This window comes from Seriola dumerili, unplaced genomic scaffold (assembly GCF_002260705.1).
Source record: "Seriola dumerili isolate Sdu_G_001 unplaced genomic scaffold, Sdu_1.0 BDQW01000110.1, whole genome shotgun sequence".
NCBI lineage: Eukaryota > Metazoa > Chordata > Actinopteri > Carangiformes > Carangidae > Seriola > Seriola dumerili.
Window position 1 is genome coordinate 8,639,744 of NW_019174365.1, and position 15,522 is coordinate 8,655,265.

The 15,522-nt window shown below is 40.8% G+C and overlaps 1 protein-coding gene across 2 annotated transcripts in view; it reads left to right on the forward strand.

Annotated features, from left to right (window-relative positions):
- Nucleotides 1–13,087, forward strand: part of slc45a4 (solute carrier family 45 member 4) — a 38,459-nt gene extending 25,372 nt beyond the window's left edge. Inside the window, exons 2-15 of one of the 2 annotated variants that reach the window (XM_022746965.1) lie at nucleotides 2,513–2,701; nucleotides 6,751–6,930; nucleotides 7,155–7,345; nucleotides 7,443–7,629; nucleotides 7,835–8,287; nucleotides 8,406–8,677; nucleotides 8,984–9,145; nucleotides 9,737–9,836; nucleotides 9,999–10,079; nucleotides 10,174–10,304; nucleotides 10,927–10,995; nucleotides 11,102–11,256; nucleotides 11,585–11,782; nucleotides 11,955–13,087. In XM_022746965.1, the coding sequence (XP_022602686.1) occupies nucleotides 2,513–2,701; nucleotides 6,751–6,930; nucleotides 7,155–7,345; nucleotides 7,443–7,629; nucleotides 7,835–8,287; nucleotides 8,406–8,677; nucleotides 8,984–9,145; nucleotides 9,737–9,836; nucleotides 9,999–10,079; nucleotides 10,174–10,304; nucleotides 10,927–10,995; nucleotides 11,102–11,256; nucleotides 11,585–11,765 (2,351 nt within the window). In that variant the 3' untranslated portion in view covers nucleotides 11,766–11,782; nucleotides 11,955–13,087. Of the gene's footprint in view, nucleotides 1–2,512; nucleotides 2,702–6,750; nucleotides 6,931–7,154; nucleotides 7,346–7,442; nucleotides 7,630–7,834; nucleotides 8,288–8,405; nucleotides 8,678–8,983; nucleotides 9,146–9,736; nucleotides 9,837–9,998; nucleotides 10,080–10,173; nucleotides 10,305–10,926; nucleotides 10,996–11,101; nucleotides 11,257–11,584 lie in introns of both variants that reach the window. The other variant, XM_022746964.1, reaches the window with a different exon arrangement.
- Nucleotides 13,088–15,522: the final 2,435 nt, after the last annotated feature.

Sequence of the window (15,522 nt, forward strand, 5' to 3'; positions counted from 1 at the left end):
ATTAAATAAATGAGTTCAATGGGACGGACGAGGCTAAAAAACGTCCATAGAGTGTTTGATTTCATGAATCTCTGTTTTAAAATATTCTTTAGAACATCCATTATAATGGTCTTTGTGGTGATTCAGAAATAAAAGTAGTTTAGTTAAGCATACAACAAACATACAACAATACAACAAAGACTTACATACTGACTTACATACTCATCTGATCCACCTGATTCAGCAAAAAACATGTCATCTAGTCTAGTCTTGCCAACTAGTCTCATCAGACAAGTTAGCAAAGTTCAGAAAAATATCCCCTACAGACAAGATGATTCACCTTTTACCCAACCACAAAGTGGTTTGTTCTCCTAATTAGGAACAGGTGTTACGCCTAACAGGTACATTGACAATACTGGACGTTTGATATTCAAATGCATTCAAGTGCAATTCTGTTGATATGTGCTTCACACGGTCCTGATTTGAAACATTTTCGGGATCAAATCTATGTCCGTTTTGATATTTTTATTGCGTTTGTTATGAAACTGTGCAGTCAAAAGGTTAATATCTTAATTATATAAAGTATAACAAATAGAGGATTTGAATTTCATTGATATTTGGACCTTAAATAAATCAAATCTGTCAAAAATAAATAATTTTTTTCAGTTCTTCTTTGCTTCTCATCTCTGATAATCTTAATATGAAGTGTTGAATCCTCTTTTTCTCTTGATATATATATATATATTGCCTTACATAGTATAGTACAGTTAACTTCAGTTGTAATCTCAGGTCTCCGTGTACAGTATACTGTATGTATTGAAATGGTGTGTCCCTTTGTCTGGACAAACACTTTTATGAAGTTTTATGAGGAGTTAATCAAGATCCGCCTTTGTTAGCGATGAAGTGTGTGTGTGATGGGTTTACAAGGTGTTGTCTGATATTATTCAAAGGTATTGAAAGCATGTGTACTGTACAGTGTGCAGTATGTGTTTCCATTATGTTGCTGTATCCTGTGTGCGTGTCTGTTTAGTTATTAGTTATTTCCATTGACTGATGCTAATCTGAGAACCCTGTCGTGCAGCGTGTGTTTGCAATCCCCACCTGGTTTTCATAAGTGGAAAGATCAGGCACAAAAATAGTTAGGTATGGCTTTAGTGACAAGTACACAGGAAATGGATATTCTTTTAAACTTTGAAATTTTTAACCTAAGCAAGAAAGGCTTGGCATCTGGAGAATCTGTCTGGTTTTTCTATTAGTCAGCATCACTTCAGGTTTGGTCAGGTCAAAAATGACGGGATAATGACAGCAACACTTAATAGCTTTTGTACTTTTCAACAGATTCAACACAAATATATGTATTTCATCCATTTATGCGCTCATACTCATAATATTCCTGGAAGATAAGTTCTCTTTGTGGTGTTTCTGTTATGTTGTGTTGTGCCTGAGAAACTTGATCACTGAGTCTCCACTCTCCTGCTTATTTTCTCTGCATTAACCGGCACACAAGAGTTGATGCTGCAGCCCTTTGTGTGATAATCCGGGGGCGAACATTCACACAGAGACGCTCAATAGACCCGAGATAAATCCTCTTGTCGTGCACGGCTGCCATGGCCTTTTCCTCCTTTCCCCTTTGTGTTGGTTTTAAACAGAAGGTGTTGAAAAAGTGCGCCGCAGGTCGACTCTTAGGTAACTGAGGTGGCAACACAAACACAAACAGCTTCACCTGTGTCTGCAGCAACACTGGTGCCACATGCTGAATTAAGAAAACATGTTTAATCATATTATAATATACTGCATGTAATTAGCATCATAACATTATAATACTATGAACTGAATTTTTAAAGATAGTGAACATTGTTGTGTGTCTAAACCAGTCGGCTAAATGCAAATAAGTCATAGTCATTTTCATTCAGTTTACCAGGCAGATTTAAGGCAGATATAATAGCAGCTTGTTAACACAGCACTTGGGCAGTATCTGCATTGGCATGTGCTGTTCTCTAGTTGTTGGTTTTACTGTTGAACGTGTAATATTATGGTACAATACTCATGCTATATTGTGGTTTAACTGGTTGTTCTTTGATGCAGTGATGCTGAGCCCAAAGGGATAATAAATGATCTTATCCTATTAGTAAAGTTATATTTCAAAGTAGTGTCCTCCTTCATATCACCATCACGCCATTTGTCTTTTACATGTGTTGCAGAATAAAGTGAAGTTACTTAATCGTAGAAAATTAAATGCATACTTTGTCTTTGTCTTCAAGGCTGATTCCAGTTGAAATTGATATAGATATAGATATGTTAAATTCAAACTAATAAATTTAAAATCATGACTCTCACTCCTACAGTTAGGATGTTACTTGCACCCTCTGGTGGATGGCAGAAAAACTTCATGGTCAAATCTCAGTTTTGTGTCGGTAATCTTCAGACACGTTCTCTGAAAATCATACGAAACCGAAAAAAGCTTTTCACTATTCTCTCTACTCGTCTACATCTCTGTCTTCAACTCATGTTTGTCCTTTGTCTGTGCCCCCAGGTCTTCCAGAGCAGTACTACAGTCTGACGTGGTTCCTCAGTCCGGTCCTCGGCCTCATGTTCACTCCTCTGATCGGCTCGGCCAGCGACCGCTGCACTCTGCGATGGGGCCGGAGGAGGCCGTTCATCCTGGCTCTCTGTATAGGAACGCTGATAGGAGTGGCTCTGTTTCTGAATGGATCGCTGATAGGTGAGTGTGTGGCACACAATTTTGAGATAGATGATTCTTCTGCCTGTTAACCATTGCTGCTTTTCCTCCATTACATTTCAACATGATGCCCTGGAAAGTGCTAAAACTTTGCTGCACTTTAATACAGTTTAATAATCACAGGCTTTAAAAAAAAATCACACTTTAACAAATCATCAAACGTGTGTTGGAAACAATCCATCTGTACTTTTGAAAAAAAACAAATAACCCGTGCAGTATTTTATTTTCTCATATTATCTAAAATAATTAATGCAGAATGCAAGATCCAATAAACGATACACTTCATGTGCACATAGACGGCATACAGAAGCACTTGTTGAGTTTATATCTTATGATTATGTATATTGCTGCAAACAGAGCAATTATTCTATGTGAATAATATAGTTCAATTTGAGCTTAAGAGCAATATTGAATATTGCAGTTGCAGGTTAAGTGTGAAACTATATTTACATTTTTTCCAGTGTCCACTTTTGCAATTAACAATTTTTCATTAATGACTAATCTGACATTTATTTTCTTAACTAGCAGATTAATTGTTTGGTCTTTAAAATATCAGAAAACGGGGAATAATGCCCATCAATAACCTAGAGCACAAGGCAACATCATTAAATGTCTTGTTTTGTCCCAATCCCCAAAATAATTACATTTTACTAGAATGCAAGACAAAGAAAAAGAGCAAATTGTCACATTTAACAATGTGGAAGCATCAAAATGAGTCAATGAAATGTGAAAAAACATCCATTGTAACTTCCCAGAGCCTAACATCATGTCCTAATGTGTTTGTTTTGTTCAAACTGAGACATGTTTCATTTACTGTCATATATAGACGAACACGAGCAGCAAACCCTCACATCTGAGAAGCTGGAACCAGGAAACAATTTCCAGTTTTGCTTGACAAGTAATTTTATTGATTATCTAAATAGTTAAATAGCTAAAAAAAAAAAGTTGATTTACATAAAATAGCAAATAGAAATCCACAAAGCTGAGTCCACACGTGCTGTTGTTACATGTCGGCCAGAAATTACACAAGTTTACTTTGGGCCATCTGCTGAATGTTGTTATCTAACAACGCTGTTATCTAAACCACCTGAGAGTACCACGGCCCCCCGGTGGGAAATGAACCCCAAACTGATGATGAGAGCAGCACTGTCACTTTACCCAGCATGCACGTGTCCCACAGAGGAAATAACAGAACAGGACCGCTTGCATCATAGCATCACTTGCCGAAAGCTTCGCCCGCTGAGAGTCATGTCCTTGTAGTGGTGTTATCCTCAGTCAAGCCCACCACTTATTGCGTCACTCAAATGTCATTACAAGGTCATATTCATCCAATCCAATCAAACTAATTGATCACCTGTCAATCATACTACACAGATATTGATCTTGGGCTAACTATATCAGCGTAGTTCCGGTTGCAGTGTCATCAGCCATGTTATATTGCGGTTGCACACATGTAAACATGCGCGCACACTCAAAGGTGACAGTGGTGTGAGGTTTGTGTTATCACTAGATCGTTGAATTTACAGACAGTGACAAACAGAAGTTTAAGCTAAGTGGTGTTACAGTCAGCAGCTATTTTCAAACGTGTACACAAACGCTGACATTAGCCATTTGTACTACACATAAATAGCCTGTAATGTTGGATCAATAAGACCAAAACTGTGAACCACTGGAGCAACATTTGATGAAAAAGCTCTGAAGTCGAACAGATAACTGAATGTTTTCTTCAATAATCTTTCTGCTACCCTCAAACATAAATTTGCTTTGGCCCCATTTATGAATCTCAATTATTTCTGAAGGTCCTATTTGTCACATATGTTGTATTTGGTCCACATAAAATAAGCTGAACAAATAATTGCAAACATCCTGGTGGGTTTTAACCTGAGAAGATGGAGGAGAGATTGGTCGCAAACCAGCTGTAAATTGGGGTTAAACATTGATTACAGAGATCCTTATTGAACTAAAAGACAAACAAGTAGGACTGTAAATAAGGATCATTTTCATTATTACTAGATTGATTGCTCTGTAAGCAGCTACTTTATCATATAATCAATTTTATCATATAATCAATTAATCGATCCTGTAATTTCTCAAGAAAAAATAGTAAAAAAATGCCAAAGATTTACAGGTTTGTCTTTTGCTGCTTTTCTTTGTCATATCTTATTTTGAACTGAATAAAAAAGACGTCACCTTCAGCTCTGTAAAATCTTGTGACAATTTTATGATGTTTCAATGGGCTGAACAGTTAATCAATTAATTGAAAGAATAACTGGCAGATGAATGAAAACATTAGTTGCAGGCCTAACTGGTTATTGTACGGGTGTTGTCCTCAAGTTCAACTTCATACTGGTGCATCTCTACTGATTTGAGCTGTTGCCCACATTAATAACAGAGTGTACATGCTTCATATTCAAATGCGGACCAAATTGGTGAAAAATGTTCAGCACAACAATAGCGGAGCTTTTAAATGTCTCTAAATAGAATAAAGTGAAATTAATCAACAAAGGAGTTATAAATAACAAGAACGAAAGCTGTGTGAACTTTTTACTGTCAGCAGATTCTATTCAGTTCTATTCAATTCTGTTCTGGTCTACCTCCATTCTTCTGCCCAGAGGTTGGCACTCAGGTCGCTTTAGGGCACCAGGGAGTGTGTTACTGATTTGAGCTGTTGCCCACATTGTGTGTGAGAGTGTGTGAGTGTGTGTGAGTGAGTGTGTGTGAGTGTGTGTGAGTGAGTGAGTGTGTGTGAGTGTGTGTGAGTGTGTGACAGTTGACCTGTATCCGTATGAGAGAAATGAGAGAATAAAAGAAAGTGTACGTTTCCATGGTTGTGTATATATAAATGTGTGTGAACAACACAGGGTGACATGGGAAAACTGTAGTAATCTGTGTATTAGTGTGTGTATGTGAGTGTGTGTGTGTGTGTGTGTGTGTGTGTGTATGTTGACATGGGAACACAGAAGCAGGCAGTTCACAGGGAAATGCTTCCTGTTTGCTTCTCCCTTTCTACCAATCACAATTCAGTTCCTGTCTGCCTGGCTGGCTAGTGAGTAGTGTGACTCCATTGTCCCACAACACACACATACGCGCGCGCGCACACACACACACACACACACACACACACACACACACACACACACACACACACACACTTTGCCTTCTATGAACATTTTTGTTTCCCCGACGTTAATGGATTTCAGTTTGTGAAGTCATGCTGCGTCACATTCCCTCTGATATTTCACGCACACACGCATGCACGCATGCACGCATGCACACTGTTTTATGTTTTATATGCAGGTTACTAAAGCTTTCCCATTCACTCTGTTGTGTCGTTCTCATACATTGATACATTTACTCAGGCGCACGGACACAAACGCACACTGAGCAGCTCGAGGGGAAGACTGGGTCACAAATGTAATGAGACACACAAGGACACACACATCACATAAAGCAGTATGGAAAATGTGCAGTGACCTGTGTGTGACAGCAGTTGTAACTCAACAATCACGTATTGATCAGATGCGCAGCTCTGACCAGGGTTACATCACTCATTTTCTTTTGTTATTTATGGGCCTTAAGTTGAACACACTTTAAATCAACGTATTTGGTTTAACTTTGCCATTAATTTAATAATTCACCATGCAAAATTCCATCTATTATAAGATGGCGAAATAGCATTGAAGCAATGAAAAATTGTCAAATAAAATGTAATGTTATAAAAAGTATCTTATGAATATGATAAATAAAAATACTCACATACAGTATATCTATTATATCTATCTCTGAACCACTGTTGACTTATGCAACTAGCACATTTCACATCATACAGTTATGATTCTAGTTGTATTGCATTTATTGTGTTATTTGTTCTTTTGTGTTCTGTTACCTACACGATTTAACTGCCCCACCAGTGAAGAATAAAGTTATTGAATTGCATGGAGCCGACTTTGATACAGCCCCCACTGTTGGTTTGCTTGTTGTGTAACAACAAGAAAAACACACGTTAAACAATTTCCGTCTCTCTCCATCAGGTCTGTCGCTAGGTGACGAGCAGGGGAGACAACCGATAGGTATCGTTCTCACTGTGCTGGGAGTCGTGGTGTTGGACTTTTGTGCGGATGCCACCGAGGGACCAATCAGAGCGTACTTGCTAGACGTGGCAGACACAGAGGAACAAGACATGGCGCTCAATATCCACGCCGCCTCAGCGGGTACGGCTGACGTCTCACACATATACAGACACACACACACACACACACACACCATAACTTTCACAGGATTTTAATACAGTTCACATTCGTGTAGTGGCTGAAGGTTAAAGGTGAAAAAGAAGAATTCACTGAGCATGATCGACACAAATTTAACAAACAAACACCCTGAGAGAGAAACTGAGCTCATGTCTCCGCTCATCTGCTTCGTGTGACCGTGTGTGCAGGTCTTGGCGGCGCAGTCGGCTACGCTCTCGGAGGTTTAGACTGGACACACACCTTCCTCGGAGCAGCCTTCAAATCTCAGGAGCAGATCCTGTTCTTCTTCGCCGCCATCCTCTTCTCCGTCTCTGTGGTGTTACATCTCTTCAGCATCGAGGAGCAGCAGTACTCGCCCCAACATGACAGGCTGGACCATGTACGCCGTGTAGTGTAAAATTCAATTTTAATAAAATAAATAAATAAATAAATAAAAGTGGAGTTTTCATTACGTCCTCTCACTGCTCTTTTTCCAGGAGAGTCCAGATCCCACCAACCCACAGCCGTCGGCCAATGGCAGGAACGGACTTCTCACTCCCAAGTTGGAAATGATTGGAGAGGATGAAACGATGGACAGCTACGACCTCTATGACCCCTATGGAGATGACCAGTCAGAGCGCGGAGATATGGACATGGACTTTCTGGAGGTGGAGCTTGTGAGAAGTGAGTCTAATCTAAATGAAATCTTTTCCCCTTCACATCCAAAGAAACATGGGAAGGAAAATCCATGCCCCTTAATAAAGAGACAATATTAGTAGTATTATAGATAATTTAGATCTGTGTTTCTCAACCATGTCGTTGCTTGTTTATCATTTTCTCTGAATTCCTCACATCTAAACTGATCAGCCCTCTCCTTGTCTCTCTTCAGGTAAAAGTGACAGCGTTCTCGCCATGGCTGACAGCACCCTCGACCACCTGGACCATGACGCAATGTTCCTGTGCCACATAGAGCCGTCCATCTTCGCCGACCGCCTCTCGCCCTATCACGGCTCGCCACCTACCGCTTCTTCCCTCTTCAACCCTAGTCACAGCACCCCCCCTCCCCGGTTCGCCAACATCAGACGCAGCAGCAGCACAGGCAGCCAGGACCTGCTCCGCCCCCAAAACAACAACCACGCTCCCGGCCCCAGAATATCCCGCCTCTCTGCTTTCTTGCAAGAAATGGAAAACGATGACGGACAGGAGGCGCTGCTTAACAACCAGCTCAACGAGCAGCGAACCCTGAACGGGCGGCTCTTAGCCAGTGTCACTAATCCTGATAGAATTAACAGCAACAGACTGAGCTCTAAAGGACAGGCCCATCGTGCTGGAATGGTCAAAGGTCAGTGTGTTCATGTGATATTATACATTTATAATATATAAATAAAAATATAAAAATAAAATGAAGAATCTGATGAATCGTTGTCTTTACTGTTTCTGTAATCTGTCTGTTATTCCAGCTGCCAGTACCGGAGCTCCCATGAGGCAGTCACGTCACCGTCACACCTTCTACCGCCAGCCGTCCTGCACCTTCTCCTACTACGGCCGAGTGGGCAGCCACCGTTACCGCTACCGCCGAGCCAACGCCGCTTTTCTCATCAAGCCGTCTCGCAGCATGAACGACCTGTACGAAGTGGAGGCCAGACACAGGAGGAGGAACAGACAGAGAAACAGAAACCGAAGTGGAAACACCAACTCTTCCAGTGGAGATACAGAGAGCGAGGAGGGCGAGGTGAGGAGCGGGAGGAGGAATTTACAAGTCAAATAACAGACTGCGATACTATTAATACTACTACTGCTGCCTGTGATGCACTGGTAGGCAAGCAGCGCAGATCATAATGGACACTGGGCAAATATAAATACAAATCCAAGCAGAAGAGTCATGTAATACATTTTCAAGCGTTATTTTCTGCCACTAAACCTGTAACCATGGCAACAAGACAGCACTTTCCATTTCTTTCCGCTATGTGAAGAGTCTCTTTTTTTGGGCAGTATATAGTGTAATGTTGCGGTAACTTTCCTCTCGTGCTCTGTTCAGGTCGAGACCACTGTGCGGCTGCTGTGGCTCTCCATGCTGAAGATGCCTCCGGAGCTGCTTCGCCTGTGCGCCTGTCACCTGCTCACCTGGTTCTCCATCATCGCCGAGGCCGTCTTTTTCACCGACTTCATGGGACAAGTCATCTACCACGGAGATCCCACCGTACGAGCATACGCAGACTTACATGACCACTTTTAGTCAAAACTAATATTGCCAAAGTGATGACATTTCAGAAAGAGACGAGTATGAATACACAACACAGTGGAATTATGTGTTATTTACATGTATTCTTACATAATCTCTCAATATCGAAATGAGTGCAAAACGGTTTAAAGATTAAGAATATGAACACAACCAAATTATTTAAAAGCCAGTCAGAAATCATAAAATGTTATCATATTAAACATTTTAATATCCAATAGGCAACTAGGCAAAGGAACAGGTGAACTTCTCCTGCACTGAACTTCAGTCTGGTGCACAGAGGAAGAAAAACTGCCATGTCAATCTTTTCCCAAAATACAGAGTCAGGAAAAAAAAAGACACTTCATAGGTCAGAAACAACAAAGAGACTCTGTCTGCTTAGAAGGAAATCCAAAATGATCTGGTGGCGTTGACTTATGATTCTTTTGGAAAAACAACAAAATGACTTTGTGTGTGTACAGGATGGAGTCTTTGTTTTGGCCGCCTCTCAGTTCAGATAAAAACTTTGTCTGTTTTTCTCTCTCTCTCTCTCTCTCTCTCTCTCTCTCTCAGGCTCCTGCTAACTCTACTTTGCTGGATAACTATCACAGAGGAGTTCAGATGGGATGTTGGGGGCTGGTTATATATGCCATGACTGCTGCGACATGCTCAGGTAACCACACACAAACACACTTCTCACATGACATGTGGACATTATGCACATTATCACACGCAATTGTCTTCAAGAAAACAAACTCTCTGGCTGTTTATAAGCTGCAAAGTTCATGCCTGGACATTAAACTCTGGACTAAATCAACTAATCTTTCTTTTGCAGCTCTTCTTCAGAAGTACCTTGACAACTTTGACCTGAGCATTAAAGTCATCTACATCCTGGGGACACTTGGATTCTCCATAGGTATGAACCACAGTGCAGGGATAGCAGAGAACAAAATAAATGTCAGTAGCTAATAAGTAACTTTGGAATTTACCTGTCTTTTTTCCCTCCATAGGAACTGCTGTCATGGCAATCTTCCCTAATGTGTATGTCTCCATGGTGATGATCAGCAGCATGGGCATCATCTCCATGAGTATCTCCTACTGTCCCTATGCTCTGCTAGGACAGTATCATGAAATGAAAGAGGTAGAGACTTACCCTTGTTTGTTTTGACCTGACCAGGGACCGCTAGTTAGTTAGATTGATTGATTGATTGATTGATTGATTGATTGATTGATTGATTGATTGATTGATTGACTGATTGATAGATTGATGTGATTGTGATATAAATTGTGCCAGTTTTAACCTGCGTTGCTGTCCAAAAGCTGTTCGAAATGTATAAATAAACCACATTGTTGCACTGGGAGACATTATCCTGAACAGTCATTGTGGTTTATTTTGCCGTCCTACTGCTGTACATATTCACCAATCCACCAAATGATTATTCATCCGCAGCTGAAAATAGTCCCCAACAAATGCACTATTTATTCCTGTTTGAGAATCGTAGAAACTACAGTGCCCTGCTGTTTTAGGAAAGTATACATTTGTGACATCCTCAGTAGAAACCAAGAGGTAATGCATTTTAAGTGACAGACTGTTGGTTTTGGTCTTGGGTTTTGCTGACAGTAAGAAAGATATTGGATAATGACAGACTTATCCTTTAAAACCTGATCTTCAAACAAACTAAATGTTACCTTTGTTCTCTTTGTAAATGACTTCTTTCATTGGTGTGAGTGGCATTCATTAACTGTAACCTTCTCTGCTGCAGTACATCCAGCACAGTCCAGGTAACTCCCGGAGAGGCTTTGGCATCGACTGCGCTATCTTATCATGCCAGGTGTGTATTCACAAAATCTGTGTGAATAGTTTTATATGCACTGTATGCTACAGTAAAGCTAAAGAAAGGCTGCATTGTTAAGCAATCCTAATGTGATTTTTTACAGGTGTACATCAGTCAGATCTTGGTGGCCTCAGCTCTGGGTGCGGTGGTGGAAGCTGTTGGCAGTGTCCGTGTCATTCCCCTGGTGGCCTCTGGGGGCTCCCTCCTTGGATTCTTCACTGCCTGCTTTTTGGTCATTTACCCGTCTCCACACAACGGGTGAGAAAACCACCTGGTCTTCTAGTCACTTGCTTGTCATTACAGGAGTAGTTTCACATGTTAGCAAATATGCTTATTCGCTTTCTTGCTGAAGAGAAGATCGATACCACTCTCGTGTTTGTTTGCTGAATATGAAGCTAAAGAACAAACGCCAGTTAGCTTAGCTTAGCATTAAGACTGGAAACGGGAGAAACAGCTAGCCTTGCTCAAAGGTAACAAACTCCACCTTGGCAAGAAAGTGAATAATCATATTTCCCAAAAATGTCAAACTGTTCCTTTAAGCCTCAAATTCAGTCCTAACTGTTATGATTTTAATTGTGGTTGCCAGGGAGGGGGAGTCAGCCAAAGCTTCGGAGAAACGGGCCTTGACGAAGCTGGAAAAACCCAACAGCAATGAAGCGGCTGTAACCGTGGTGATAGAGAAACCCAGCTTCCTGAAACTCAACAAGGAGGGCAAAGCCACCACCACCACCACTTCCTCCCACACGGAGAATGAGTCTGCGCTGTGATCGGCGTGTTGCTGCAGGCACGACTAAGTTCACTTTTATCATCAATGCTGTTGGAAGAGACTTAAGGATGTGCCAGGGTCCTCATCGTGCTGGAGCTTGCAGACATAAAGAAGAGAGAGGAGGGCAGCCGGTGCACTCTCTGTGTCTGCTCTTGCTTTTTCTGATTCGGTATATCTTGATTTTCTGCAGGAAACAACTTAATCTGACGTGGGACCAGTGTCATACCAGACCGACTTACCCTACAAAATAATCATTCTGGTCCCAGCGCTGTTTCAGCCATCACCGAAATTCCTTCCACTTAACCCTCACGGACATTTGACTGATCCGTCAGGGTCGTCCAGAAGTGAGTAATTCACAGGTCATGGTTGTAAGGAGAGGTCGCCTCTGTCTCTCAGGGCCTCTAGGAGGTGCTACTGAGAAGCCGCCTGGACAGGAAACTTCAGGGGATTCACATTCATACATGAAAAACCTTACCCGCACACGCACACACCTCTGAATCTGAATCGAATGAACACATGAATAATGAACTCTGTTGAACATTAGTCCTCGAAGCTGCAATCAATGAGAAAATAAAACAAAAATGCTGAAAATCGTTCTTCCTCGCTGTGGAATCTGCTCGATTGAGTCTTTGCTCCGTGATGTGGACACTGATCGAGGAGAGAGAGTGTGTGTGTGTGTGTGTGTGTGTGTGTGTGTCTGCTGACTTGGCGTCTCCAGAGGAGCCACAGTGTTCACCAAAATAAACCTAACACACTCAGCTTTGCGGGACTTTTCCAGCGCTATGCGACAGTAGCTTTAAGACTCTAAAGACTTTTGGAAGTGGCATTTCTGAAACTAAGAGCCTGAAGCCTGGTTCCTGGGGGAAATGATTGATCTTGAGCACCTGAATTGATTGGGAGTGTTTTGTTTTTGCCTTTCGTCACATGGCAGAAGTGCTAAAATCTTTGATTTGACTTTCACTCCGGGGCAAAGATGACAATATTTAAGAGGCTCTGCTCTGAAGTATGGAGCATGAGTGTGAAGATGCCTGTATATAGAGAGAGTTAAAAACAGTGAAACAGTAGAGATCTTTATTGACAGAAATTCCAGGAAAGAAAGAGCAACAATGCAATATGTGCAGCATTACAGGGCATTACAATCCAAAATACTATTTTCATGATTTATTGAGGACCCAGAGAAAATGATGATGTTGATGATGATGCTTCTGTTTGTTTCGAATAATCAGACTAACCTGCATGCTGCATGTTAGAGGAGCGGAGAAGAGACAAACCAAACAGCAGAGAAGAGAGATGTGGAGTTGTTCTTTCTCTCTCCTTTTTTTTTTTTTTTTGTCTGTTTATTTAAAAAAAAAAAAAAAATGCTGTTAACACCCTGTTTGTCACTAACTGCACATTAGCTGAGCCACTGTTGAAAAAAGTGATGCAGCATTCAGTTAGAAAAGCATTGTTTGAAATCCTCTCTGAGACTTTCAGGGTGTTGGATTTGTTTGTCTTAGGTGTCCAGCAGGACGGAGCTTCCTGACACTCTTTTGTTCCAGTGGATCCAGTGACTGTACCAGTAATGACCAGTGTCTGGAGTGGGACACGGGCATATTAGAGCGGATCCTGGTAAATCTGAAAGAAAAGAATTTAGGAAACATCAGGTTTCTGGGGCCCATGTGATGTAAGAGAGAAAAACAAAATAAATCCCTCTAATGGGCCAAATATATAATCAGATATATAATCAGTAGAGAGAAGCAGAAAATAACATTTTAGCTGCTAATTACTTCTGTGTGTGGCATGAACTGGTATTCAACAGAGGAGAGAAGGATTAGAGGCGGACTGGAGAAATGTTTGCATTTAAAAAAAAAAAAAAAGTTCAACATCTTATGACGTGCTTATTGTTGTTGAGAGTTAGATGACAGGATACATACCACTCTCATGTCTGCACGGTAAATATGAAGCTACAGTCAGCAGCTGGTTAATTTAGCTTACTCTGACCGATGGTAACAAAGTCTGCCTACAAGCACCTATTTTGTTTTTTGTGCAGATTAAATAAAATATAATTACGTGTTAATTAAAGGGTTGTACAGGTGCTGGTAGGTGGATTTTGTTACCTTTGGACAGAGCCAGGCTTGCTGTTATTCCCTGCTCTCGGTCTTTATGCTAAGCTAAGCTAGTCAGCTGCTGGTTTTACCTGCATATTTATTGTAGTCATGAGACATGAGAGCGATATCAATCTTCTCATCTAACTGTGGTCAAGAAAAAAAAAAATGAGTGTATTTCCCAAAATCCTAAACTTCTGCTTTAAATGTTTGAACTTAAGCAAGATTTTGAATTATCACTAATTTTGAAATGTATGTCTTAACTTTTCACACCAAGAATAATTTACCAAATTTTCCCTTAATGAGAAATCATTATTTACTTCTAACAGCTTTAGTTAGCTCCATTGAAGATGATTCAGATCCGTTTTGCAGCCCTAAGTCCAATTTAACAAAACAGTAATGGGGCTTTTGCAAGATGGCTGCATCAGCTGTTTAATGAGGGCGTAGTGGTGGATGAGGAGGTAAAACTACTGAGCGTAGCTTTACGCCGACCCTGTTAACATCCATACACAGTGGTGAGACCATTAGGCTAATCACAAAAATATCTGATTAAAAACACAGAGGGGATAAATGCAAGTTATGTAAAACTAATCTCTTAATAGTACTTATTGATATTGAGCGTAGACCGATGAGGTTAAATAATCGTAATCTTTGGAATGTTTCCTTAGCCGAGGATGCTGGATGTGTAAAAACAAACTTGAAGTTAGAAGGGCAAAATTAAAGATTTTATTGCTGTTTGTTTTCTGACAAATCAGATCGTTTGTTGCAATAATGGCCTCTGTTAATCAGCTGGGTTGGAGGACTGTGAGAGGTTTGCGCGGGCAGAGCAGGGTTGTTTGTTCCAGGTGTTTATCCTGCCGTCTGTCAGGGTGAAAGGCCGTGGATTTGGGTCAGTTTTCCTTTCAGCTCAATCAGCTGAAACATGCAAATTGAAAGGAATCGAAATGGAAAATTGCAGTGGGTTCATTTACGAATGAAACAGCGTGTATTAAAGAATTTAGTGCAGAAGCTTATCTTAATTTTTGGGGTTTTTAGAGGAGAATTTACTCACTGATGTTGTGGTTGTTGTTTTTTTTCCACTTGGGTGGGTGTTGTTGCAGAGTTTAACCCTGTGTTTAACAAATTAGATTCCTTCCATAATTTCAGGTACATTCAGTCAGTCCCAGAGCAGAGCAAAGAGGAGGAGTATTTTGCTTCCTGGGTTGACCCTGCTCTGGTTGTGGTGCTGGGACGAAAAAAAAAATAAAAGCAGGGATGGGACGATGACAAAAGACGAGGAGGTACAGGTGCCAGAGTTTTGCACGGCTTCTGTAACCACTAGGGCAATAAAAATATTCTGGATAAAAAATGGACACACAACTTCAGTTTAAGGACAAACATGAAGATTTAAAAAACAAACTTTGGGTTTGGGAGGTTTGCATGCGATACTGCATGTGTGGAACACCAAAGTAAGACTCTGTACAAATCACTCCAAGCTCTTTTCTTTATTGTCCTAATAGGTCAGGGATGTATTTTCTAATGCATGGCTGGATGTTTGTGTCTTTTTATTTGAACTTAAATGTGTTTAAAGAAAAAACAAAAAAAACCAACATGTACTCTTTAAGCTGAAGCATTGTGCTCGGTCTGGGTCAGTACACTCTTAACAAGCATGTGACTTCTTACATTTTTGCACAT